The following is a 26,851-nucleotide window of genomic DNA, read 5'->3' as shown; positions in this document are numbered from 1 at the left end:
AAATACGATGTTTGTCATCGAATTGTTTGCAAAGTTTATGTCCGTTCTTCCCCGTGGGCTGGGAACAATGAGTCGTGACTGGCTGGCATGTATGGAGTGTTGTTATTTCACATGGCACAAAAATCACAATAAACTTCATAGTAGAACATAGTAGAAATTAACCAAAAATTGACTTTTCCATTTTAATCAATTTCTTCACTTTTGTTGATGTTCACATGGTCCAAGGACGCCAGAGTTTGAATGTGCGAAAGAGAGCAAACAAGCCTTTTTCTCAGGCTAAATAAATCACTCAAAGCAGACATGAGGTGGAATATCTTTATTTTCTGGACATTATTTTTCTTTGTGGAATAGGTGAGTGCTTTTTTTTGCCTCACTCCACAATCATGAAAACGTAACCGCGCAGTTGCAAATGGAGGACAAAACTGAAGCAATGGACATTCTAAAAGAGGTAACTAAGCAGTGTGGAAAAATTGCATCAATGAGCATCGTGAGAATTAATAAGTTTGAATTAACAATGAAAACTCAGGAAGTAGTGGAACAAATCAAAGAAGGCTTTATGTGCATAGGACCTGATTTCAAGAGACATGGTGGTTACTCATGTCAATGGCAGATGACCTTCCTGATGAAGTAACACTGGACAAGCTGAAAGCCTGGTGTGTAGTGCCTCTCTCCCCCATTAAGAGGAGGTTATGGCCAGGCACAGACATCAAAGATGGGACACGATACCTCAAACTTTTAATGATGAAACTGTGTCCTCCCATATTCCAGAAGGTTTGATACCCGCACAGGACCGGAATACATTCGACAAACAGGTTCAGGGGTGTCGCTGCTGCATCAAACCTGGCCATGTGTACTGGAACTGCCCTGAGCTTCTATGTGGAGAGAAGGGTTATCTGAAAAAACATTGTGTGGAGAGTACAATGAGATGAAGAACATATGAGGAAAAACAACACAGAACTGATGAGAGTGCAGTCCTTGGAGAAAAGTAGAGGACGTCAACCAGCAAACAACCATGAAACGAGAAGAACCTCCACAGCGTGACAAGAATGGAATCAAGTGTGAGATGGAGGAATGTGACCAAAGACCCAGAACAAAGGGGCGGAGTGGAAAAGAGAGGAATGGATGGAAGTCAAAAATGGATCACACCAAAGCTAAAGAAGCACAAAAAGAAGGAAGGGAAGAAGAAGACTATAGAAAAGAAGGAGCAGATGGAATGGAGTTGGGTAACAGTGGGGAGAATAAGGTAGGGAAGTAGGAAGTCAAATGGGATCAGATAAGTGAGGAAGGAAGTACGGAAGATGAAGAAATCTATAAAGGAAGTTATGGTGGAAAGGAGGAAACAAAAAGAGGGTGAAAGGTGTCATGATTCCGCTTTTATTTTGGTCACTTGAGTCCTGTTTTTGCTTTCTCGACCCCTGATCACCTGTGTATATGAGCACCTGGACTCCAGCAACATGTGCCAGATCGACTCCTATTGTTCCATGTGGTAAATTGGTTCTCTCTCTCTCTGTGCTCTAGTTTGTTCATTTTTGACTACATTCTCTGAAACCCTGGTGCCGGGGGTCGAGTTTAGTTCCTTCCTCTGTTTCCGCATGTTTCCTGGTTTGTTCTGTGATTTTACTATGTCTGTTCATTGTGTATTTGTCTCTCTGTTTACAGATTTAAGTTTGTTTGACTCTCCCGGTTCGGTGACGCTTTCTGTTTGGACTCTTACTCGTGCTTGTGGACTTCTCCCGGTTTGATGATGCCCTAATTTTGGAAATTCTGACTTCGCTTTGTTTCTCCCGGTTCGGTGACACTTTCTGTTGTGGTTTTCTTGTTGGTAATGATTAAAATATTGTATTTTGACTCGCTCCTGCCTCCCTGTGACTTTCACCTCTGCACTTGGGTCCCACTCCACGTCTTGACTTATAACAAAAGGAGGAGATTGACTAGATCTTCAAAAATATTAGTGATTATGAATAGATTTATATATGTTAGATATTGGATTTTTGTTTGAAGGAAAATCCTCTAAATCTTGATGTGTATATTTGTCTTTTTTTTTACCGTCAATCGCCTGGAGAGTATTGAAAAAATGAAAGAAGTAATACATTTAGCTAAAGCTCAAATTATATGTGTCCAAAAAACGCACAGGGATTAGGAAAATGTCATGGAATTCACTAAAATGTGGGATGGAAATGTTTACTATAGTAATGGAGAAAACATACAAAAGGGTTTGCAATATTAATAACAAACAGTGTGTGTGGAAAAGTTAATATATGTGAAAAAGATAATGATGGAAGATTTACTACAATTGAAATTGAAGAAAAGAAAACAAAATGAAAGTTATTTTCAATTTATGCACCAAATAGTCAAGAGGAATGCTGTTTTTCGAGAAGATGGGTCAAATTTGCCCTGGAAAATGAATTATTGTCGGTGATTTTAACGTATGGTGTTGTAGACTTGGTGTGGCTGTAAATATGATGTGTAAGAGTGATTTTTCAAGCAATGCTTTTTTAGAATTGTGGAGAGTGAAGAATCCAGGGAAGAGGAAATACCCAAGAATTCAAGTAGTATATGGAACACTGAAGAGAAGTGGAATTGATTTAGTATTATGCAGTCAAGAGTTAGTGGTGCGTGAACGAAGAGATGCTGAAAGATGAGTAATGCAGCAATAACATCACAAATGTAATAGAATTAGCAATGGAAGATGATAATCTGAGATGAAGTCTGATGTCTTACAATGGTGGAAGGATTGTAAAACTATAATTAAAGGTGCAACAATAGATTTTTGTAAAAAGAAATAGAAGCGAAAGAAAACGAGAGATTGAATTGCAAAAAGAAATGGAAATTGTGGGAAAATGAATGACACAACAAAACGGACACCACACGTTATCGTTCTGGAGTCGAAGATGTGGTGACATGTCATTCATATTGCTCAATTCTGACTGTATTTAATTTAAATGGTGGTTGTCTCCTACAGATGTATTGGGTTTAGTTTGTATATTGATATATTCTACCATTCGGTCTTTGTGTCTTTTATTCCGCTCTTGGTTCAGGATTTTACTTTTATATTTAAAGAACGCTCTCAATGTTTCCTACATGTTCATGTCAAAAAGGGACTCCAGGTTTCTATTTCAGATTTGTCTACTGTGTTATTGTCATTTAATATTTCAACATTTAGTTTCCAGTAGCCCTTTCCTTAATTATTTCCCAGTAACAGACCAGTTTCCACAGTGAGATGTTCAGAATTGAGCAACATTTTTGTTTTATAATACACAAGTTTGATGCCCTCGGAGACGTAAACGTGATTGATCTGTGTCTTGCTGTTTTGACTGAACTGTGTAAAATCGACCTTGCTCGGATATAAAACTAAAAACGTCTTTCAAGTTAGAATTCTTGCTTATTCTCTTTCAGAGTTGTCCCCTCTTGCGACAGCCTTGGGGTTTGACTGGGATTCTATCGTTTATATCTGTGTACGCATTGAAATCTCCACAGAAGATAACCTCATACCTGACCGTCAGCAGCTCCTCCACTTTCTTAGGGGCTTTTCACACTGCAGCTTTGGTCTCGGGTGGCCTGAGTTCGATTCGCCCCCTGCTGTCCAGCAGACAATTATTGAACTGAAAAGACAGAGGTCACTGGACATGAAGAGGAATGACTGTCGGCGGTGGGAGGTTTTAACTATCTGACAGCTTTATATATTGTGAGGATTGTAACTATTGTGTTTTGTGTGTTTTAAGAGTGGTGATGGTTTTGAATGTTATCTTTTGTATTGAAATTTGAATTGAATAAATCAAGAATCAATCAAAAAATGTGTAACATGACCCAGTGTGTTTTCCTCAGTCTTAACTGATGTCTGCGCTGAACACATGACAAACCTGATATCAGCTGATTATGATCTGCAGATTTATGGATTTATGGTCGTTTTGATTGTTATTTCTCACAAGAAGATCAAAAGACGTCATTTGTTGGGTTATGGAGCTATTACCCCCATTTTAGCAACTGTTAGCATGGGTGCTAAGTGAATTCTGGCTCATGGCGGAGACCAAAAGCGCGACTCTTTTGGAACTTCAGAACTTCATCAACCATTCTTGTGACACACAGAAAACACAATATGGAAATTTTGTTGATCCTGACCTTTCTCTTACTTCCTCACTTTTTCTTGAACATCCGCTTGATTTACTTTGCATGATTTTTTTAAAACTTTCTTGTTTTTGTCCGACACCTTTTAGTATTTTCTTTCTCTGTATACAACCAGTATCTCAGGTGAAACTGTTTATTAACTAACTGACATGAAGTCAGGAACGAGAAAAATGATTTGTGCTTTTATTATTTTTCTCAAGATCATTTACAGCATGTTTTTAGAAGCTATGATTTAAAAGGGGGTTTATTGATAAAATCAAGCTTTTATATGCCCATTCTACCATCCAGGTTAATGTCAACAGAGTTTTAACTGAACAGTTCGATGTCGAGAGAGGGTTGAAGCAAGGCTGCCCTCTATCGGCGGCATTGCATATTACATATTGTATATGTTAATGGAAACTTAATGCGGTTAAATGGCGAGAGACTTGTGGTCATGGTACATGCAGACGGTACTGTGCTTGTAGTTAATAACTTAGCTGATCTGATTCAACATATTTGTTGTCCTCAAAATTCCAACAAATATTTTTACTCCAAACTAAGAGTATTGTGATACACAAAAACAAGCACCAAAGAATGTAATATTTACGATCGTGTGATTGAAACCGTTTTGGAATTTTGTTCGCATGGTTTCACAATTATTTGTTTTGCAATTCCTGAGATACCAAAGTATGTGGCCCTTGAATCACATGGAGTACTAAAAGATCGGAATTACACTTTAATGTCGACCTTTTTGGTAATAAACCTAATAAAATGTGAGTGGCAAAAGAGCCAGCTCGTGATTGGTTAGCGGACCTTGCCTTCCCGGAGACCCGCGTCAGTAGCTCGGCTCCTCATTGGAGGAAAGAGATTAGATACTGGACCCCAGACTGAGAACCCTTTGTCTTCCAAATGCCCGAGCAAGAACCGCCTCTACACGCGGAGATATAAAAGGGACGTGTTCGCTGCCGTAAAAACATTCTTGAAAAACACCTCTAGAAAATATTTAAAAAAATGAGCGGAAGAGGCAAAACAGGAGGAAAAGCCCGCGCTAAAGCCAAGACCCGTTCGTCACGCGCCGGTCTTCAATTCCCTGTCGGTCGTGTTCACAGGCTGCTCAGGAAGGGCAACTATGCACAGCGTGTCGGTGCCGGCGCCCCCGTCTACCTGGCGGCTGTGCTGGAGTATCTGACCGCTGAGATCCTGGAGCTGGCAGGAAACGCCGCCCGCGACAACAAGAAGACCAGGATCATCCCCCGCCACCTGCAGCTGGCTGTCCGCAACGACGAGGAGCTCAACAAGCTGCTCGGAGGAGTCACTATCGCTCAGGGCGGTGTCCTGCCCAACATCCAGGCGGTTCTGCTGCCTAAGAAGACCGAGAAGCCCGCCAAGGCCAAGTAAAGGCTCCAATAACACAATGGCTCTTTTCAGAGCCACCCACTTTAAACTATGAGAAGCTTTGGTTTCCAAACCGTTTTGAAGACATTCTGATATGAAACTCCATTACACTAAGGAAGTCAGTCAGTTGAATAGTGCGTCTTTTTGTCGTCCCACAATATCAGAAAGCGGTCGACGTTGAAACCACATCCCAATCCACAGACAACTCAAACGGCGATTGAAGCTGGGAATATGAATGATTTTCTTATTACTGTCCATGTCGATTAATTTAGTTATTTAATCGGTGCAGTAAAAAATAACATCGTTACGTGTCTACTGGTCATTTTAAAAAGCATGTGTTGTATTATCACCCGGGTTATGACGGGATCAGCAGGTGGGTGTGTGAATAAGGTGTTTAAATAATTAATATCGAGAGTATACAAATTGCCCGTGCAACTGTAGCATGTCTGAATGAGCGCAAGACTACACTCCTCCCCTTCCGAAACGTCTGTCTCCAAACACGTCCGCGAATTGGACTTATATACGAGTGACGCAGGGTTTAGCGTTTAACAGCAGCTTCTCAGCTGACGTCAGGATGTCTGGAAGAGGGAAAGGAGGTAAAGGACTCGGAAAAGGAGGCGCCAAGCGTCACCGTAAGGTTCTCCGCGACAACATCCAGGGTATCACGAAGCCTGCTATTCGCCGTCTGGCTCGCCGTGGCGGAGTCAAGCGGATCTCCGGTCTCATCTACGAGGAGACCCGCGGAGTGCTCAAGGTGTTTCTGGAGAACGTGATCCGTGACGCCGTCACCTACACCGAGCACGCCAAGAGGAAGACCGTGACCGCCATGGACGTGGTCTACGCTCTCAAGAGGCAGGGCCGCACTCTGTACGGCTTCGGCGGTTAAACCAACAGTAAATCGTTCACAACCCAAAGGCTCTTTTAAGAGCCGCCCAAATCTGTCAAGAGTTCTTATTTCCAATTGAACTGAGTAAATTTGAGTGATCTGGCACCATTGTAATGCGTGTATTTAACAAAAGTAGCTGTAAAAACTTTAGACTATGAAGCAAAGTGAAACTGGGACCAAGTGTGATTTACACTAAGTGCTTTTTTTAATGGTTGTGTTTATCTTATGGTATCTAGAATCTAAAATGTAAGCTAAGATAAATATCCTTGGAAATGAGGAATTTGGTTTATTATTAAGCAGAAAGTGAAGTGGTCCTTCAACCCACAAGCTCTTCTAATAGCTGCTTCTGTTGACAGTGACCTTTTACTTGCATATTTAAACATGAATCATTGGTATTCATAGTTTCTCAGAATTAACTTCATCCTAAAGCTCTACTTCATCCCCTTAAAATACAAGCTTTTCTTTCGTTCTTTTTGCATTTTATGATAGGAATTACTTGCTTGACTTCTTTCATTATCACTTCAAGATGGTGCGAGCAGCGTCCCTAAATGTGGTTAGTTGACCAACATTAAATAACAAAGTACCTCAGCAGTAAAGGACAACCATGTTATCTGCACATATGTGTACAGCGGGGACAAGCACCATATTTTTTCTGTCAGAAGTATTTGTGATTTCAATACATAAATGTATATATTGATACGATGTCACCCAATTGCGCCACCCCATTTTAAAAATGGACTGATTTTCATGAATACATGATCCACACATATTAATTGGTTTTGGGATCTGGTTGAAGTCATCATGTCTTGTGGTTGTTCTTTATGTTATTTTTATTAAACTCCCTACAGTACAAACAGGTTCTAAAACTGCTTCACAATATGTATTCGCGGCAATCAACAACAGACTCATAGTTCTGTGTAAACCTTCTCTTTAAAATCCCTGTATCAATCATAACAATGACAGCATGTTCACGCAGCAAACATCACAAAGTTCAAATACTCCCCTGGGCCATGTCAGCTGACTGCAGGAGGTAGACCTATTTTGTTGTTAAGAAATGCAGACATTTCTTAACAACAAATGGAATCTAGTTGAAAACATTTATTCTTTCATTTCAAGTTGGAGAGGACAGAAGACAATTGACGTGACATCAAGCAGCCACGGCGAGTGTGTGTTTGCTATGCGTTTTAAACGCCATGTCATTCGACATGGCTGATGAAAGAATATCAAACTGACTGTTACATGGAATAAATAAAGAGCCTGCTACACTAACAACGCGGTTTGGCGACGGTTTCATCCGTTTTACTATTTTTATCGAAGAAAAACCAGGAGGACATCCGTGAGGAGGAGCGCCGACGACAGCGATGAGGTGAATTTATGACGATTTACAACAAAAGTATGAGGACAATTTCAAGTGTTTGTGTGTTGAGATGGAAGAGAAAGGTGTCCGCTATCACAAATGTTCATTTACAGTCTTCTATGTTTGTCCAGAGTTGTCCTTTTTTGCTTAGAACGACGAAGAGAAAACACAAGTGTGGAAGCTGCGTCGCGCTGCTCGTGGAGCTGCAGCTGCCTTCACTCTCCACGGTTCTCATGCTGCGTTTAAGTACGTCCCACACAGTTGAGCGTTGTCAATCTACACAGAGGTTTGAGAGAGAAACACTGAGAACATGGCAGAAGTCGCCCCAGCACCAGCCGCCGCTCCGGCCAAAGCCGCCAAGAAGAAGAGCGCCAAACCCGCCAAGACCGGTCCCAGCGTCGGCGAGCTCATCGTCAAGGCTGTGTCCGCCTCCAAGGAGCGCAGCGGTGTGTCACTAGCTGCCATCAAGAAAGCTCTGGCCGCCGGAGGATACGATGTGGAGAAGAACAAGGCTCGTGTCAAGACCGCAGTGAAGAAGCTGGTTACTGCCGGAACCCTGGTCCAGACCAAAGGTACCGGAGCTTCCGGCTCCTTCAAGATGAGCAAGAAAGAAGCTCCCAAAGCCAAGAAAGCCGCTCCCAAAGCCAAGAAGGCTACCGCCAAGAAACCCGCAGCAGCCAAGAAGCCCAAGAGCCCAGCGAAGAAGCCCGCGTCCGCTAAGAAGTCTCCGAAGAAGGCGGCCAAGAAGCCCGCAGCTAAGAAGGCGGCGACAAAGAGTCCCAAGAAAGCTGCCGTCAAGAGCCCCAAGAAAGCTGCCGCCAAGAAGCCCGCCAAGAGCCCCAAGAAGGCGGCTAAGAAGCCCGCAGCCAAGAAAACTCCAGTCAAGAAGGCAGCCAAGCCCAAAGCCAAGAAGGCAGCACCCAAGAAGAAGTAGACGTTCAAATCTCGTCTCCCTCAAAAGGCTCTTTTCAGAGCCACCCACGTCTCCTGAAGAGTTTCCAATTACTTGAATCACTCGATTCACAAGTCATTCTGGTCTCAGATGTGTGAGATACTTGAATCCCTGTCATCCAAGATTCTTACACGATTTAAGTTGTTTGCCCAACAATATGAGTAGATTATAGTAAATAATACAATGCACGTACATATTAAAGACGTCACACAGCTAACTCCTTCAACTTCACCACCATTGACCAGAAAGGACAAAGAACACCGGATTCATTTGCACAACACACTCATGGGCAGGCGTGAGCGAAAGTCAATCACCAATCAGACCACGTCTGGGAATTACGTCACTGTTCTGACACCGCCCATTCTCTTTAAAAGCGGAGCTGCATCGCCATCAGCTTTAATATCGTCGAAGTTACAAATAGGAAATAATGGCAAGAACCAAGCAGACCGCGCGTAAGTCCACCGGAGGCAAAGCCCCCAGGAAGCAGCTGGCCACCAAGGCCGCCCGCAAGAGCGCCCCTGCCACCGGCGGAGTCAAGAAGCCTCACCGTTACAGGCCCGGCACCGTGGCTCTGCGAGAGATCCGTCGCTACCAGAAGTCCACCGAGCTGCTGATTCGCAAACTGCCCTTCCAGCGTCTGGTCCGTGAGATCGCGCAGGACTTCAAGACCGATCTGCGCTTCCAGAGCTCCGCCGTTATGGCTCTTCAGGAGGCCAGTGAGGCTTATCTGGTCGGCCTCTTCGAGGACACCAACCTGTGCGCCATCCACGCCAAGAGAGTCACTATCATGCCCAAAGACATCCAGCTGGCCCGCCGCATCCGCGGAGAGAGAGCTTAAACCCACACGCCTCGACTTCACAACGGCTCTTTTCAGAGCCACACACCTTCTCTGAAAGCTGTGTTCTTGTCCGATTATAAGGTATTGTAAAATTTGGGTGATCTGGCACCAAATAAACAAAACGGTGGCAGACTTCATAGAACTGTTGTATATTTGCAAGAACATAAGTATATAAGAGTATGGCGCGAGTGTGCAACGAATGCCAGTTTTTTTCATTGCTGCAGCATTTTTAAGAAACGTTGCAAAAAATATTTTTTTGTTTTTCACCTTCAGTTGCAGCTTTTTAGGTTCAGGGGTTTCATGGTTAAAGGAACATACACACGTGATGAAGAGTGGAAGTGCAAGTCAAGATACTTTAACATCATTTCAGGATTGTGTCTATAAAACAAGTAGACACCTGCTTAAATGAAACAAGTTAACTTAATCATGTCAACTTTGTGTGAAAGTCAGCACATTCGAATAAATCAAAATCTGTTTCAAATACAATTTTGTAAAAGCTGTAATTCAGCTGGCGCCTCCTTGGTTACACGATGACGTCAGTGGTTGGGCGGTTCTCTATTGTGGTTTCGATCACGTCCGCCTAAGATATATAAAAAGGGTGTGACCACTTACAAGTAAGTACTTTGGTTCAAATCGCTCGAGCTTTAACGATGTCTGGAAGAGGTAAGGGCGGAAAAGGACTTGGAAAAGGAGGCGCCAAGCGTCACCGCAAGGTTCTCCGCGACAACATCCAGGGCATCACCAAGCCCGCTATTCGCCGTCTGGCTCGCCGTGGTGGAGTCAAGCGGATCTCCGGTCTGATCTACGAGGAGACTCGCGGAGTGCTCAAGGTGTTCCTGGAGAACGTGATCCGTGACGCCGTCACCTACACCGAGCACGCCAAGAGGAAGACCGTGACCGCTATGGACGTGGTCTACGCTCTCAAGAGGCAGGGCCGCACTCTGTACGGCTTCGGCGGTTAAACCAATTGTGAACTCAAGACAACCCAAAGGCTCTTTTAAGAGCCGCCCACAGTCTCTAAATAGCAATCCTGAACCATCCACATATGCTACTACTATGAACAAGAGAGAGCAGTAAGGATGTCTAAACTGTTTAGCTAATGTATAGCCGGATTAGCTTTTTAAATAGTATATAACAGGATTTTGACAATTCTTTTGTAAAGTAATGGAGATACAATCAAAATACACTTATTACCTGAGTATGATTTGGTTTAAGGAAAAACCCTATACATATATTTGTGTCCTTATGCTCCCAGCACTTTGTTTTATCCCTTTCCCTCAAAAAGTGCGAAATCTCATACCCCAAAAAAACCCTTGGACTTTATTTATATGGTCCTCCAAGACTCAGAGTAAAACTATAAAACTGACGTTGTCGCTGACATTTTTGTGCATTGTTTTTTGTTCGTAAGGATGCAATTGAAACAACTTTTCTTAATTGTTGTCTTGGCTATTTTAGGAGTATTTCCTGTCCCTTAAAATACATCACAATAGAATGTATATTGAAATGCATGAGGCCCGTAGAGAATCCATATGGAATGTGGTTTAAATTAAAAAAAACAACAATGTAACAATTCATCTTTTAACATCCATTGGCTTCACATTATGGTTTGAGGTTCCTGATTTGATTCAAGGACAATATTGGTTCGATTACCATAATACAATACAAAACGATGTGATTTGAAATCGACTCTATAACTTTTAAGTCACACATTCTTGCCTGTGTAACAGTAAAATAATGACCTGGATACTAGACTAGTAGTGCTACTACTAGTGCCATGGTCTCTAATAGTCTTCCCGATTAGGGAATGATGTTTGAGTTCTTTAAAAAAAAAAAAAAATCTTTATTGGCAGAGGTTTATGTTCTCTGTTTCTAGTTCTAATCATGTTTAGTGACTCCAGTTCAGATGTCTGGGTGTCATCCTTCCTTCATTTTTGTACTTGTATGTACTGACAAACAGTAAAGGCATAAACCAAGCAACAATAGCGTAGAAACAAAGAAAAACGTTGGACACAGAACGTGGACATCATAACAAAGGTGTAACATAATTTACTATAAAATGCCACAAAAACACAGCAACACTGTGTCGATATCCAACCATGATGGTGTCTAGTCAAGAATGGTGAGTCATCCTCTACCCTGATTGGACAAGAGCATCAGTGGAACTGTTAACCAATGACTTTGTAGCAGTATGTGCTTAAATGCAGGTCCACCAACGACTCACGACATTCACCTCCAGGTCTCTAGGAGCGTAGGTATTAGAATGTCTGGAAGAGGTAAGGGCGCCGGAAAGGCTCGTGCTAAGGCCAAGTCCCGTTCTTCCAGAGCTGGGCTTCAGTTCCCGGTCGGCCGTGTTCATAGGCTGCTCCGTAAAGGTAACTATGCCGAGCGTGTTGGTGCCGGTGCCCCCGTCTATCTCGCGGCTGTGCTGGAGTATCTGACCGCTGAGATCCTGGAACTCGCTGGAAACGCCGCCCGCGACAACAAGAAGACCAGGATCATCCCCCGTCATCTGCAGCTGGCTGTCCGCAACGACGAGGAGCTCAACAAGCTGCTCGGGGGAGTCACTATCGCTCAGGGTGGAGTGCTGCCCAACATCCAGGCGGTTCTGCTGCCTAAGAAGACCGAGAAGTCAAAGTAGATAACCCTGATCCAACAAACCAACGGCTCTTTTAAGAGCCACTCAATTTATATTACTGAGCTCAGTCCCAATCCGTGTTATGCAGTGCTTGTATGGTTACGGCTAACTTGGTCTTAAGTTTAAATTTAGTTGTGAAAGGTAACGTTAGGAAGTACCTGACAAGAGCATGTATTATGCTTAAAAATGAGAATATGCTTAAATAATTTGAAGCACAGTTCTTGTAAAATAAAGTCGCCTGTTGATACTGAACAGAAAACTGAATCTAAAAAAAATCCCCATGTGTTCTGGTAGAATGTGACCCACAATATGCCAAGAAGATTGAGAGTGCAGCAAAGAAGCCTGCCGCCACTAAGAAGTCTCAGAAGAAAGCGCCCAAGAAGCCCGCAGTTCAAACCGCACATTCTTATCACGACTTCCCTCAATACGGAGTCATGAAAGGCGCCGACTTAATCCATCGAAAAACCGTAAACTTTAACCCTCACCTCACTTGTCATGGGCACTAAATTATCCACTTCCGCGGCAGCCAATTAGCTATTCACTATGAACACAGTCTTGTGTGGAACCACTCGATGCCTTTATTCTCCATGAACCCTTATTACGAGCGAAAATCTCGCTCATTCATTCATCCATTGCTTCATGAACGCCGTTTCAGAGAAAACGCTAGTTGGCCACTAACTCCGCCTCCAATATGACCACGCCCTAAACTCTTTATTTCATTGGAGAAAAGAGTTGAAGCCTCACCGGCACCGCCCTCCACCCCAGACCTATATACAGGCTGCCGTACTCTTTCAACCACGTATAGAACTCGACTCAATTCCGAACTACCATGAGTGGAAGAGGCAAAACCGGTGGCAAGTCCCGCGCCAAGGCCAAGTCCCGCTCCTCCAGAGCCGGACTCCAGTTCCCTGTCGGTCGTGTCCACAGGCTGCTCAGGAAGGGCAACTACGCTCAGCGTGTCGGTGCCGGTGCCCCCGTCTACCTGGCGGCTGTGCTGGAGTATCTGACCGCTGAGATCCTGGAGCTGGCAGGAAACGCCGCCCGCGACAACAAGAAGACCAGGATCATCCCCCGCCACCTGCAGCTGGCTGTCCGCAACGACGAGGAGCTCAACAAGCTGCTCGGAGGAGTTACCATCGCTCAGGGCGGTGTCCTGCCCAACATCCAGGCGGTTCTGCTGCCTAAAAAGACCGAGAAGCCCGCCAAGGCCAAGTAAAGGCTCCATCAACACAACGGCTCTTTTCAGAGCCACCTACTTTCAACTAGAGAGAAGTTCATCAATCGAGTGTACCCCGTTTTCACATTGAGTGTCCTGTATATCCCTAACAATGGCTGTTTTATTAAATTGCTGCATTTCACAGACCAGAAAAATATACGTTAATGAATAAACGTACATCAGCACACAGTATTCTCATGACTCATGACCGCTTTATGGCATGCTCTGACATTAAGATGCTCGGTGGAAAGATAACACTGTATGGGCGTGCCTTTCCCCCGCGACATTTTCGTCAGGTTGTTGGTGCATCACACAATTTTCAAATTTCTCTGGTTTCTCTATAAGCACCACATCTTTTCTTTCAATGATGTGTATATAAAGAACACCAGCAGTTTCGGTGGCCGCAGCCAAGAACGACACAAACGAAGAAAACCCAACCCGCCGCTTTTGAAAGCAGCCAATCAGAAGGACGCAACGGCACAGCTCCGCCACTATAAGAGCGCGAGCTGCGCCGGCAACAGTCACTCTTGCTACTGTCCAGCAGCAACATGCCTGAACCAGCCAAGTCCGCGCCCAAGAAGGGCTCCAAGAAAGCCGTGACCAAGACCGCCGGCAAAGGAGGCAAAAAGAAGAAGAGGACCAGGAAGGAGAGCTACGCCATCTACGTGTACAAGGTGCTCAAGCAGGTCCACCCCGACACCGGCATCTCTTCCAAGGCCATGAGCATCATGAACTCGTTCGTCAACGACATCTTCGAGCGCATCGCCGGAGAAGCGTCTCGTCTGGCTCACTACAACAAGCGCTCCACCATCTCTTCCCGGGAGATCCAGACCGCCGTGCGCCTGCTGCTGCCCGGTGAGCTAGCCAAGCACGCTGTGTCCGAGGGAACAAAGGCCGTCACCAAGTACACCAGCTCCAAGTAAAACGGTCCTCATCCTTCTCATCCCAACGGCTCTTTTCAGAGCCACCCACTGCGTCTGACGAGCTTTAGTGAAGCTACATGCCCTTCGACTCAAGGGCCAGGTACAACTGATGATCTGAACTCACTGATAATGTTGAGCAAGAAACGTGCGACGGCTTCCATTCAGGAATAAGTTAACATGCACCTACCTAAATCAAATGACGTCATCCCCCTTTTACCCATCCCTAACCGCAAACATGCGAGTGAAAGCTGTAATAAGTTTTTGGGCTGTGCTTTCATTTGATGCCAGATATATGTTACACAGCTCGTTAGGACAACAAATCAATGTCCAAACGTGTGTAGCGTTTTCCTTTATTGAAGTTCCTGCAACACAGTTACGCATCACTAGTCTGCAGGTTCATCCTCGCTAATGAGTGAGATGGACCTGAAGAGTCCACCCGAGCAGCCTTGAGCCGTCCTTGACATGCCTGACTAAATATCTGCGCCTATTCGCGGATCTGTGCATGCATCCAAAAAGTATTTTCATTTTACTAAATAATACAAAGCGTTATAAAAATAAATAATAATTGAGGGGTGCCACATATATATTATTTCTTTGCATCATGAATATTGTAGTTTGACACACAAGCTACGACGCTCTCAATCCCCTATTTATCCTTCATTCCATCTTCAATGAACTTCAACGAATTAACTTAAATTTTTTTTTACCAAAATCAACAGCATTTTAGCTCCTACAAATGTAATGGATTTTCATTTAAATCCCGGAACTTAAAGATGCCGGAAATTGTGGCTGTGGCGCATGATTTGAAAGCTATTCCTCCAATCATGAGTGAAGCTCTTACCATGGAGGCGGAGTGACTTGTCACCAATCAGGACCGGAGCTGTAAAAATGATGTCAGAATGACGATGCTCTTTCGGCGCTTAAAAGACAGAGCCTCATCCCCTCAGATATCACCTTTTCTGAACACAGAAGAGCTCCACTACCATGGCCAGAACCAAGCAGACCGCTCGTAAGTCCACCGGAGGCAAAGCCCCCAGGAAGCAGCTGGCCACCAAGGCCGCCCGCAAGAGCGCCCCAGCCACCGGTGGAGTCAAGAAGCCTCACCGTTACAGGCCCGGCACTGTGGCTCTGAGAGAGATCCGTCGCTACCAGAAGTCCACTGAGCTGCTGATCCGCAAGCTGCCCTTCCAGCGTCTGGTCCGTGAAATCGCGCAGGATTTCAAGACTGACCTGCGCTTCCAGAGCTCCGCCGTTATGGCTCTTCAGGAGGCCAGTGAGGCTTATCTGGTCGGCCTCTTCGAGGACACCAACCTGTGCGCCATCCACGCCAAGAGAGTCACCATCATGCCCAAAGACATCCAGCTGGCCCGCCGCATCCGTGGAGAGAGAGCTTAAACCCATACGCCGCTCACTCTACACAACGGCTCTTTTCAGAGCCACACAACTTCTCAAATGAGTGACGATTCCATTTATAAGGTTGTTGATGGTGGTGTTAAGCCATAACTGAATAATAGACTGCAGCAGCGACAGTATTGAGCAGTCCTTCTGAAATAGTGGGGCAGAGAGATACTAGGTTACAGACAAAATCAGTTATTCTTGTCATTCTCTTTAAAGCAAACAAGGATACACTGTTATGCAGAGGTGGACTTACAATTTTATAGACAAATAATCCTGACTTTTAACCCTTTGAGTGCTGATGAATGGGATATCAACCGCTGCAGAGTTCCAGTCAAGAACTAGAGTTGTCAGATTTCCTACACCCCGCATGGCCCGTTTAAGACCAAAGCAGAGCCAAATCCACGCATAATAAATATGCAAGTTTGATTGTAAACTCAGTTAAATTAAATAAATATAAAAAGTCAGATGACCCCGCTTTGTGGAAAACGCACATTGCCAACTATAGTAGAACTATAGTAGAATACAGGACAGCTTTTTAGTTGGTTTGGGCGGCTCTTAAAAGAGCCTTTAGGTTGTAGTTAGCAATTGGTTTAACCGCCAAAGCCGTACAGAGTGCGGCCCTGCCTCTTGAGAGCGTAGACCACATCCATAGCAGTCACGGTCTTCCTCTTGGCGTGCTCGGTGTAGGTGACCGCGTCACGGATCACGTTCTCCAGGAACACCTTGAGCACTCCGCGAGTCTCCTCGTAGATGAGACCGGAGATCCGCTTGACTCCACCACGGCGAGCCAGACGGCGGATAGCGGGCTTGGTGATGCCCTGGATATTGTCGCGGAGAACCTTACGGTGACGCTTGGCGCCTCCTTTTCCGAGTCCTTTCCCGCCCTTTCCTCTGCCAGACATCCTTACAGTCTATAGGTGCAAGCTGAAGTGCGCAGAGTTGCCTCCCAATATAAAGCCGCATTGCGGACGTAGTCGAAGCCAGCCAGTGAGAAAAGGGCGGACTATGACGTCACTCAAAAGTTCACGCAAATCTCCTGGTGGTGAGACAGGGATCTCACTCGGACACATGCCGTTATTCAGACGATGAGGTTGAACGCGTACATGGCTACTACTAGTAAAACTACGACGATGATCGTCTGTTGACTGCATATCCCTGAATAAATATTCTTTCCAGTGTGACTGAGGGGACGGCACCATGGACGTTGCTGCCAATAGAATATGTCATCAGCGTGAAATTGAAGCATATATTGCATATTATTTATGCGTGGATATTGCACATGGTATGCTCAAATAAACTGTATGGTGGCTACTTTGAACACTCCACGATGAGACCTGCGCCATGAACATCTCTACCGGTGAGAGTAAAAGACATGCTATGTGGATAGTGACTGTCGGCAGAATCAGTGGGGAACCGTTTCGTGAGGACGGGTTATGTTATACATTATAATCATGTCCTGTAGGCTGACCATAATAGTAATAAGTTAAGTATTTACTGAACGAAGAGTAATTAATAGGAATAATTCAGTGTTTGTAACAAGAAGCGTTATCTCGTTAGAGTTGAGTGTGTGGCTCTGAAAAGAGCCGTTGTGGGGTCCAGTGAGAGGCGTATGGGTTTAAGCTCTCTCTCCGCGGATGCGGCGGGCCAGCTGGATGTCTTTGGGCATGATGGTGACTCTCTTGGCGTGGATGGCGCACAGGTTGGTGTCCTCGAAGAGGCCGACCAGGTAAGCCTCGCTGGCTTCCTGCAGAGCCATGACAGCAGAGCTCTGGAAGCGCAGGTCAGTCTTGAAATCCTGCGCGATCTCACGAACCAGGCGCTGGAAGGGCAGCTTGCGGATCAGCAGCTCGGTGGACTTCTGGTAGCGACGGATCTCTCTCAGAGCCACAGTGCCGGGCCTGTAACGGTGAGGCTTCTTGACTCCGCCGGTGGCTGGAGCGCTCTTGCGGGCGGCCTTGGTAGCCAGCTGCTTCCTGGGGGCTTTACCGCCGGTGGACTTACGAGCGGTCTGCTTGGTTCTGGCCATGTTACCGTGTTTCTCCTACTCTTCCAGAGAAAAATAGTGGCGCATGGGCTGGTGGCTCTCTTTTTAAGGGTGTCGCGCGTGACGTCAGTGTGAGGCGTTACCCCCAACTCCTGTTCCGATTGGCTATTAATGTTCGACAGATCCACCCCGTGGGTTTTGATTGAAGGAATCCGTCCGACTACATTTCAAATCTGTTTTGTGTTGGTCGATGCGTGACAGTTGATGGAGATCAGAGCAAAATGTAAAAACCCTTGTTACGTATTTAAGAGTGATGTCTTGAAAGGAAAGTTGATTTGCTAAGAACAATGACTTTGTTCAAAATCAATAATTGTATTGGCAATAATACATACAACACTGATAATTTTTTATATATAATACATGGATATGTTCCGTTTTCGAAGTAGCTGCTGGCAGCTAGTAGAGGGAACACACCAAGACCAGGTCCAAGTCCAGTGCAGAATGTGTGAATCAACGCCTTTCTGTGTAAGAACCTCAGACACTTAGTCAAAGTAGTTACTCGTGAACATGGGAGAACGACAAGCTCGTCAAATGCAGTGGGTGGCTCTGAAAAGAGCCGTTGGGAAGAGAAGGACGAGGACCGTTTTACTTGGAGCTGGTGTACTTGGTGACGGCCTTTGTTCCCTCGGACACGGCGTGCTTGGCCAGCTCACCAGGGAGGAGCAGGCGCACAGCGGTCTGGATCTCCCGGGAAGAGATGGTGGAGCGCTTGTTGTAGTGAGCCAGGCGAGACGCTTCTCCGGCGATGCGCTCGAAGATGTCGTTGACGAACGAATTCATGATGCTCATAGCCTTAGACGAGATGCCGGTGTCGGGATGGACCTGCTTGAGCACCTTGTACACGTAGATGGCATAGCTCTCCTTCCTGGTCCTCTTCTTCTTTTTGCCTCCTTTGCCGGCGGTCTTGGTCACGGCTTTCTTGGAGCCCTTCTTGGGCGCAGACTTCGCTGGTTCAGGCATGTTGCTGCTGGACAGTAGCAAGAGTGACTGTTGCCGGCGCAGCTCGCGGTCTTATAGTGGCGGAGATGACGCGCGAGTGTGTCGTTGCCTGTTTCTGATTGGCTGCCTTGGAAAATGGCGGGCTGACTGTCTTTCGTGCTGAGCGCTTTTGTTCTCAAGAGTTGTCGGTTATTTCTGTCTTGAAGACTTGCGCCTCTGCGCATTAATTAACTACTTGTGCGCTAAGTTTATGCTACAATGAATGAGAGAAACAACCTTCATTTTATTATTGCAGTTTTGATGCTGCAGCAACTCCACCATAACCTCAAAAAGTAAAACATAAACAATAAGAATATATATATTTTTAAGTTATGGTCCTGATGAGTTGGCATAGGAAGGTCGAGTATATCATCTTGTGCAGTGAGTTTAACATTTACACAGACATTGACTTACCATGGTGTTATGTCCTTAATCTATAAAAAGGAGAACCTCACAGCATAAACAATTGGAGGCACCTCACAATGATGAATATTGACTACAAGATTTTTGCAAACAGTTTCATGTTAAGATTAAACACAGCCCGAGGAACCAACAAAGAAAGCGAACAAACTTGTGCCGTGAAAGGGAGGCTGATGTGGGACAACTTGGCCACCTTACAGGAAATCACAAGCAATGAAAATTATTTTTATGTTTTAGCCCTAGACCAAAAAAAGTCTATTTTTTTATCCAGAGATTATTTATTGCATGTTTTTAAAAGCTACGGTTTTAAACAAGATTTTATTGACAAAGTCAAGCTTTTATATGCCCATTCCACCATACAGGATAATGTCAACAGGCTTTTAGGCTGAACAGCTTAATGTCGAAAGTGTCATGGCCGACCCCGCCATACTTTTATTTTTGTCATTTTTTGCTCCTGTGTGTCTCTCTTGACAGTGTCGGGCGCAATCGGCAGCTGCAATCAATTTCCTCTGATGAGCCTCCACCTCTTAAGGAGAAGCTGGAGGTTGATGCAGCACCAGATCATGAATGTTTCTGTGCTGTGGCATGTGTTTGGAGTCCTATTCTGAACATTTTTTTTGGAAATGATTTTTACTTCCTTGTTTGCCCCGTTTTTTGCCTTTGTGCTTGAGAGTTTTAGTAAGTTAAATATTTTTTTTCCTTTCTTGTTTCTTAGTTCCTCGTGCCCGACTTGTTGTCGTTGTGTTTCTGGACTCTTTTGATGCTCCCTGGATTTTGGTTGAGCTTGCTCCGTTGGAGTCTCTCTTAGATATTTGTTTGGGCTTGGGCTGCATCCCTTTTGTGTTGGCTCTGCTGTTTTTGTTATTAAACTCTGTTTGGGGATATATTCACATCAGCCTCTCTATACTTCCTGTGCTTGGGTTCTCCACATTGTCTGTGTCATCACAGAAAGAGGGGTGAAGCAAGGCTGCTCTCTATCAGCAGCATTCTATATTTTAGCAATCAACCCACTATTAAAGATCAAAAAATTACCACAGGTCAACAGGAATCCAGACCCACTGTAAAGACAGAATCAATTTCATGGCATATGCTGATGACATTTTGCTGATATTTAAGAGCTAAGCTGAACTGGAGATAATCAACCAGCACCTGAATACATACGAAAAGGCCTCTGGAGTTGTGTCAACGCCACTCAGTCTGGAGTGACGTTGATGAATCCTTTTGATGTTTTGATGTCATTCTTAGTTTTGTGGGATGCTGTTGACACGTAATCTGGGCCTCTCTTCTGATTGGCTTGCTTGAATTGAAGTTACCTTACCCAACATCACAGCATCTGTTGGATTCAATCTTTCACTAGTTACAGCATTATTAAGCAGTTTATTCAATAGCACAAGATAACTTGATTCATATAATAAGTAAAATATAATTATTCCCATAACAACTGGGAGAGGAAGAGGACAAGGAAGAGGGCGTTTTTGTGGAATTTCTTGACTTCAACGAGGGAATTGTCTTTATTGAAGAATCTTTGCAAAGAGAGTGAGAACACAGTAGGATCACAGTATGAAGTTGAAACTCTCACTGAGGAATTCTCAGCGAGCATAAAGTTTAATCACAGGATGGGAGGGGTACACAATAACATTGGAGATAACAAGCAAGAATGTAGCAACAACCTTGTGCATCTGTGAGATGCTCAGTCTGTTCTCATAACAAGGAGGAATGGTTTAACAAAAAAACAATGAGGCAGTCTTCACCAGTAACTTTCCAATAGTCTGAACAGCAACGATAATTTTTCCATCAGAGTTTCACACACCTCAAGGCGGGACCCCTGGAGACCCGACACAGCACCCGACATTCGCAAGCATGTCTGGCAGAGGCAAGGGCGGAATTTAACTGACAAGCTGCAACCGTTTGAGCACTTGTTCCTGTGAGGGCACCTTATTCTGTGAGTTTTGGATTAACTAAGTAGACGCATATCAGCTTGGACTCACATAACACCGAGCCTGGTTTGGGCAAGGGACATGGCGCCCTTTGGCGAGCGTTTCACCCAGAACTGGGTGAGACTAAAATACATGGGTGAGGGTGAACCGCCCTCCCGAGATTATGTTGGCAGGGAGCTGCTATTTGACTCTGGATGGATTAGAGCCACTGACGTCTACTCCTTCATTGCTCTCCCAAATGGGAGGGAATTTGAACTTTCACTTAGAAGTTCCCACCACTAAGAAGTTTCTTGGAAAAATATAAGCAAACTCAGAGTCTGTGAAGTGGAAACCCTGGCAGCTGGACTCATCTGTCACCATTGATGTTGTGAACCTAGTGGTGAAGTTTTGGACCGGAAGGGTCTTGGACCACGAGGTGTCCACTTTTATTGGCAGATTTTGCACTATCCTCGACAGACCATACAAACCCGTTGATCATTTCGGTATATGGTATGGAGTGAGGAAATACCATGTGAAGCTGCAGAACTTCGGCTCTGACTACGTCATGATCCCCAACACCGTCTCCCTTGGGCCATACAGTGGACGCATCTTCTACCCCGGTCAGGTGACCAAGTGCTTCGTCTGCAACAGTACAGAACACCAGGTCAAAGACTGCCAAGAGGTGAAGTGCTGGAAGTGTGGAGGTCTGGGTCACAAGGCCAAGGAGTGCACTAAGACCGCGGTATGTAGCCTGTGTGGGGGAGGACCCACTTACTTCCAGTGTCCAAAGTCGTACAGTAGCATCGCCAAGAGCCAGAAACGGAGGACAGAAACGGCGCAGGCTGCCCGCAATGCACCGACATCTCCGCCAGAGGGCGCCGACACACCAGCCTTTCATCCTGCGAAGCAGAACACTCTGAGAGGAGCTACTGCGCGGCCAATGTAGGCGACGACTGGGAGAGTTGGGGTATTTTTTAAGAACACCTGGGAGATTATAAGATTAAGAGAAATAATCCCGGGATATTTTTTAAGAACACCTGGGAGATTATAAGATTAAGAGAAATAATCCCTGGAAGAGTTTTATTAGTGGATTGTTTTTATTTGAACAACAAAGTCCGAATCATTAATGTTTACACTCCTCCAGACTCTGCCGCCAAGGTCAGGATCGTTAAGAAAGTGGAGGAGCTGCTGACGGTCGGGGATGACACTATCTTGTGTGGAGATTTTAATGCGTACACAGATATGAAAGACAGAATCCCAGTCAAACCCCTGAGACTGTCGCGAGAGGGGAGAGCCTTGAAGCAAATGAGCGAGGATTCGAACCTGAAAGATGTTTTTAGAGTTTTATATCCGAACAAAGTTGATTTTACACGGTTTGACCGAAACATTAAGACACGGATCGATCGCGTTATGTCTCTGAGAGCATCAAACCTGTGTACTACAAAACAAAAGCACTGATCAATTCTGACCATCTTACCGTAGAAACAGGTCTGCTACTGGGAAATGATGAAAGGAAAGGTTACTGGAAACTCAATGTTGAAATATTAAACCACAATAACACAGTAGAAGAACTCAAATCTGAAATAGAAAAAATCAACAACCTGGAGGTCCTTTTTAAATCTAAGACTAAGATTGAGAGCATTTTTTAAATATAAAAGTAAAATCCTGAACCAAGAGCAGAATAAAAGATACACAGACCTAATGACAGAATATATTGATATACAAACTAAACCCAGCAAATATGTAGAAGATGAACACCATTTGAATGAAATACGGTCAGAATTGATCAAGATGAATGACATGTCACAACATCTCAGACTCCATCTCGGGGTGGCAAACAAAAACACATGTAATGTCCATCACTTAAATAAGGGGCACAGAACCCACCTGAGAAACAGCCACATCTATGCAATAAGGAACAGTGACGGGGAACTGGTAAAGGAGGAGGTCCCTAAGAGGGAGACCATTCGGACTCACTGTAAAGGGTTGTATCATACCAGAAGCCCGCATGAACGCGTTCATTAACCTGAAAAAGGCATCTCATCAGACGGCCAATAGCTCAGAAGTGAGTGTCGAGGAGGTGAAGGAGGCCATCCTCTGACTAAATCGAGGTAAAGCTCCAGGCCAAGATGGACTTCCATCTGAGTTCTATCAGACATGTATCGGGGAGATCGCTCCAATACTCGCCTCGGTTTTTAATGAAGGGCTGTTGAAGGGGGTCCTCCATTCGTCGTCTTATCAGGGTGTCATGTCTTTGATTTATAAAAAAGGAGACCCTTATGACAAAAACAACTGGAGGCACGTGATGATGATGAACATCGATTATAAGATTTTAGCTAACATTTTAATGCAGAGGCTCAGCACATCCCTTGACACCATAGTTGAACAAGAGCAAACCTGTGCGGTGAAAGGGAGACTAATGTGGGACAACCTGGCCACTCTGCGTGACATCACTGACACGAAGAGTGATTTTTACGTGTTGGCCTTGGATCAGAAAAAAGCCTTTGACTTCTTATCTAGGGATTATTTATGGCATGTTTTAAGATATTATGGTTTTAAACAGGATTTTATTGATCAGATCAAACTTTTATATGCTCATTCCACGGTCCAGGCTAAAGTCAACTGTGTTTTAACTGAACAGTTTGATGTTCAAAGAGGGGTGAAGCAAGGCTGTCCCCTATCAGCAGCACTTTACATTTTAGCCATTAACCCCCTCTTAAACAATATAAAAAATGACCAGAGATTAAACGGAACTCGGACACAAAGTGGCGAGAGAATCGTGGCCATGGCATTTGCAGATGATATTGTACTGGTAATCAATAACTAAGACTAACTGGACATAGTCATTGAGCACTTGAAGAACTATGAAAAGGCCTCAGGAGCAAAATTAAACCAACACAAAACAGAGGCAGTCTGGTTTGGAAATCCTAATAAACAATAAAAACATTTGTTTTATCTAAATTAATGTTCTTAACAAACATATTTCCCCCTCAAGCGCACACTATAAAGAGGTTAAACAAGCTGCTTGTCAATTTTATCTGGGGAGCCACCAGAGAGGTGGCAAAGTGGGAGCTGCTCTTCAAAAGCAGAAAAGGTGGAGGGCTTGGAGCCATGGATGTGCCGCTTAAGCTGCTCATAACCTTTTGTAAAACCATTGCTGCTGGAGTCCAGCGAAATGCTGTGTAGGTGGGGCACAGATCCAGGTGGGAGAAGAAGAAGGGGAGAGCGAGAAATAACATCCCCTACTATGTCTTAGCCTACTCAGATTTTAGAGCGAGACACGGGCATCTGCCGATTTACTGGGTCGCAGAATCCAACAAAAAGATCTACAAGATTAATTCAAATGATCTTTATGGTGGTTATATCTTGTATAAAGGTCTCCAAGCGGAGCATTACGGCACGTGCGTTAGGAACATCTTTGCCCGGGACATGGCCGAGAGTAAGAGAGACATCATGTGGCTAGTGTCCATCGGCAGACTCGCAGTACGGGCTGTTGTAAAGTGGAGTTGCTTTGTTAAGACCAAGTGTTGTCCTGTTGATGGATGCCAGCAGGACGAGACAATTGACCACCTGTTGTTGGAGTGTCCTCGGGCCAGAGATGTGTGGGCCAGGATAAAAGACATTGGGCTGGATGTGGAGGTCAACCGGAATACAGTGATGTTTGGAATCTTTGATGAGTCCATGCCCCAACAAAAGAAAGATCTATATTGGTGTGTGATCTCCCATGTGGTATTCAAGTTGTGGAAGACCAGATGTATGCTGGTCTTGCATAATAGATTGCAACAAGATAATTGTGGAACTGAAACGGCAGAGGTCCATAGACACAAAAGAAAATGTGCATCGACAATGGAATGTTCTATCGTTATGATGGTCTTATTTCAAAGCAAATGTTTTCATGTGGTGTAAACTGTATCTTACCTCTTTGTTATGATGTGTTAATTATATCCTTTGTATTAAAATGTCATTTGAATAAAGTAATTTAAAAAGCAAGGGCGGGAAAGGACTCGGAAAAGGAGGCGCCAAGCGTCACCGTAAGGTTCTCCGCGACAACATCCAGGGTATCACCAAGCCCGCGATCCGCCGTCTGGCTCGCCGTGGTGGAGTCAAGCGCATTTCCGGTCTCATCTACGAGGAGACTCGCGGAGTGCTCAAGGTGTTTTTGGAGAACGTGATCCGTGACGCGGTCACCTACACCGAGCACACCAAGAGGAAGACCGTGACCGCCATGGACGTGGTCTACGCTCTCAAGAGGCAGGGCCGCACTCTCTACGGCTTCGGCGGTTAAACCCAACTAGATACACTCGAGACGCAAAGGCTCTTTTAAGAGTCGCCCGCACCACCTGAAAAGCTTTAGCTTTGCACTGTGATCGAGTCACGTCACCTCTCATGCATTGACAATATGTAATACACCAGCAGATAATCGTGATGCGCTATTGATGGTTTTGATGGGGAAACAACGTGCTCAAGCACGGCCGCCAGGTCGACGGGGGCACCGGCACCTATTATTTCTTTGACGACGGTCATTTTGAAAAACAAAGATTCGGCTTGGTACGAATAGCACACTCCTGCTGTTGTCCACAATAGTGACAAAACCCAGTCACCGGGGAGTCGCTGTTCCTGTGTCTATCCTGTATATTGCTGTAAATTGTGATGGTGAGATGAAGCTTCTTGAAGGCGGTCGACTCTTCAAGAAGGTTCATTTGCGCTCTGGCACCACCAAGTGGACGTTAAATCTAAAATTCTGCAACCATGAACTTCTGTTGCTCAGAGCTCTCAGTGGGATTGCACCCATGTCAACAATATAAGACAGATGGGGGTAAATGCAGTAATGGTGTTTCAGAAGGCATGGATAAGATTTACACACACAAAATAGCAAATTTTAGTTTCAACTATTTTTATTCAAAAATATATATTTTTTAACTGTTTTTGGATTTTGCCTGTTTCGTTTCTTTGACAGAACTCTTTCACTTGGAACAGATGAGGTGAGGGCACAGAGGTGTCTTTTTGCTGAGATGTACAAGTTTGGGTACCTGTTTCGTTTCAACCAAAGTATCATCCACACCACTCCCACACAGAAATGCACTGATTAGAACAATAATCTTGGATTTTAATAAGTCTGATAACTAACTATCATGAGGGAAAAAATAAATCACACTTTGTCACAAAAGCCTCAAAACCGCACTTCAACGCAATGACACCTCACCTTGTTACTCCCGCTAACTCCATTGTTTTCAGCAATTCCAATGACGATTGCATTTTATTTCGCTCACCGATGCTACGCTGCTCAGGACCGGTCTCCTTCCTCTCATGCAGGGCCTTATCGTGCCTCAACATAGATGAAGTGTTGTTCTTCTATCTGGGCTCTTTCAAACACAACCTTGACTTCAACTTATTAAGAAAACATCAGCTTTAATATTTTTTCCACATTCAATTACATTTGTTATACTTAGTACTTACCTTGTAGACAGAGATAAGATCGAAGTGGTCCTAAAGCGGGGAAAACTTTCTCTTTCTTGATGGTTCCATGATAACAGTCATCAATAATCGATGCAGAGAGGTTCACAAAACGTTCCCAAATGCTCACAAAACATGACAAAATGGGGAAACTCCATTGTGTTTCGTGTCGCTTAAATCTGGAATTGAACTGCTCGATCCACTTCCTGAACCGGTCACATTGCACGGCCAGTTCGAGGCTTCGACCGTCTACAGCAGGGGTGTCCAAACTGTTCCTGAAAGGGCTGCAGGTTTGTTCCAACTCATCAAGCACACAAAGTTAAACCAATCAGGTG

At 44.7% G+C, this 26,851-nt stretch overlaps 10 protein-coding genes across 10 annotated transcripts; 7 read left to right on the top strand and 3 right to left on the bottom strand.

Annotated features, from left to right (window-relative positions):
• The first annotated feature begins 5,115 nt into the window (after window positions 1–5,115).
• LOC128753829 (histone H2AX-like) lies at window positions 5,116–13,383 on the top strand. The gene is made up of 2 exons (XM_053855952.1): window positions 5,116–5,493; window positions 12,973–13,383. The coding sequence occupies exons 1-2, from the start codon at window positions 5,116–5,118 to the stop codon at window positions 13,381–13,383; spliced, it is 789 nt and encodes a 262-aa protein (XP_053711927.1).
• On the top strand, window positions 6,074–10,824 carry LOC128755008 (neurofilament heavy polypeptide-like). Its single transcript, XM_053858115.1, has 4 exons — window positions 6,074–6,380; window positions 8,096–8,655; window positions 9,116–9,450; window positions 10,152–10,824. Exons 1-4 carry the CDS (start codon window positions 6,074–6,076, stop codon window positions 10,492–10,494), a joined length of 1,545 nt encoding a protein of 514 aa, XP_053714090.1. The 3' UTR covers window positions 10,495–10,824.
• Window positions 8,029–8,836, top strand: LOC128753830 (histone H1-like). The gene has a single exon (XM_053855953.1). The coding sequence runs from the start codon at window positions 8,053–8,055 to the stop codon at window positions 8,674–8,676; it is 624 nt and encodes a 207-aa protein (XP_053711928.1). The 5' UTR covers window positions 8,029–8,052; the 3' UTR covers window positions 8,677–8,836.
• LOC128753832 (histone H2A type 2-B) lies at window positions 11,793–12,713 on the top strand. The gene has a single exon (XM_053855955.1). The coding sequence runs from the start codon at window positions 11,793–11,795 to the stop codon at window positions 12,168–12,170; it is 378 nt and encodes a 125-aa protein (XP_053711930.1). The 3' UTR covers window positions 12,171–12,713.
• Window positions 13,384–13,931: 548 nt separating the features above from the next.
• On the top strand, window positions 13,932–14,322 carry LOC128753833 (histone H2B 1/2). Its single transcript, XM_053855956.1, has one exon. The coding sequence runs from the start codon at window positions 13,932–13,934 to the stop codon at window positions 14,304–14,306; it is 375 nt and encodes a 124-aa protein (XP_053711931.1). The 3' UTR covers window positions 14,307–14,322.
• Window positions 14,323–15,290: 968 nt separating this feature from the next.
• LOC128753831 (histone H3) lies at window positions 15,291–15,701 on the top strand. The gene has a single exon (XM_053855954.1). The coding sequence runs from the start codon at window positions 15,291–15,293 to the stop codon at window positions 15,699–15,701; it is 411 nt and encodes a 136-aa protein (XP_053711929.1).
• A 593-nt stretch (window positions 15,702–16,294) lies between these two features.
• Window positions 16,295–16,606, bottom strand: LOC128755055 (histone H4). The gene has a single exon (XM_053858254.1). The coding sequence runs from the start codon at window positions 16,604–16,606 to the stop codon at window positions 16,295–16,297; it is 312 nt and encodes a 103-aa protein (XP_053714229.1).
• A 713-nt stretch (window positions 16,607–17,319) lies between these two features.
• Window positions 17,320–17,740, bottom strand: LOC128755053 (histone H3). The gene has a single exon (XM_053858252.1). The coding sequence runs from the start codon at window positions 17,728–17,730 to the stop codon at window positions 17,320–17,322; it is 411 nt and encodes a 136-aa protein (XP_053714227.1). The 5' UTR covers window positions 17,731–17,740.
• Window positions 17,741–18,113: 373 nt separating this feature from the next.
• LOC128755054 (histone H2B 1/2) lies at window positions 18,114–18,708 on the bottom strand. Its single transcript, XM_053858253.1, has one exon. It carries the CDS (start codon window positions 18,706–18,708, stop codon window positions 18,334–18,336), a length of 375 nt encoding a protein of 124 aa, XP_053714228.1. The 3' UTR covers window positions 18,114–18,333.
• Window positions 18,709–24,491: 5,783 nt separating this feature from the next.
• Window positions 24,492–25,347, top strand: LOC128753546 (histone H4-like). Its single transcript, XM_053855328.1, has 3 exons — window positions 24,492–24,545; window positions 24,612–24,772; window positions 25,038–25,347. The coding sequence occupies exons 1-3, from the start codon at window positions 24,492–24,494 to the stop codon at window positions 25,345–25,347; spliced, it is 525 nt and encodes a 174-aa protein (XP_053711303.1).
• Window positions 25,348–26,851: the final 1,504 nt, after the last annotated feature.

The sequence above is a fragment of the Synchiropus splendidus genome, chromosome 2 (genome assembly GCF_027744825.2).
Source record: "Synchiropus splendidus isolate RoL2022-P1 chromosome 2, RoL_Sspl_1.0, whole genome shotgun sequence".
Classification (NCBI taxonomy): Eukaryota; Metazoa; Chordata; class Actinopteri; order Syngnathiformes; family Callionymidae; genus Synchiropus; species Synchiropus splendidus.
This window is presented reverse-complemented; position numbering and strand designations above follow the sequence as displayed.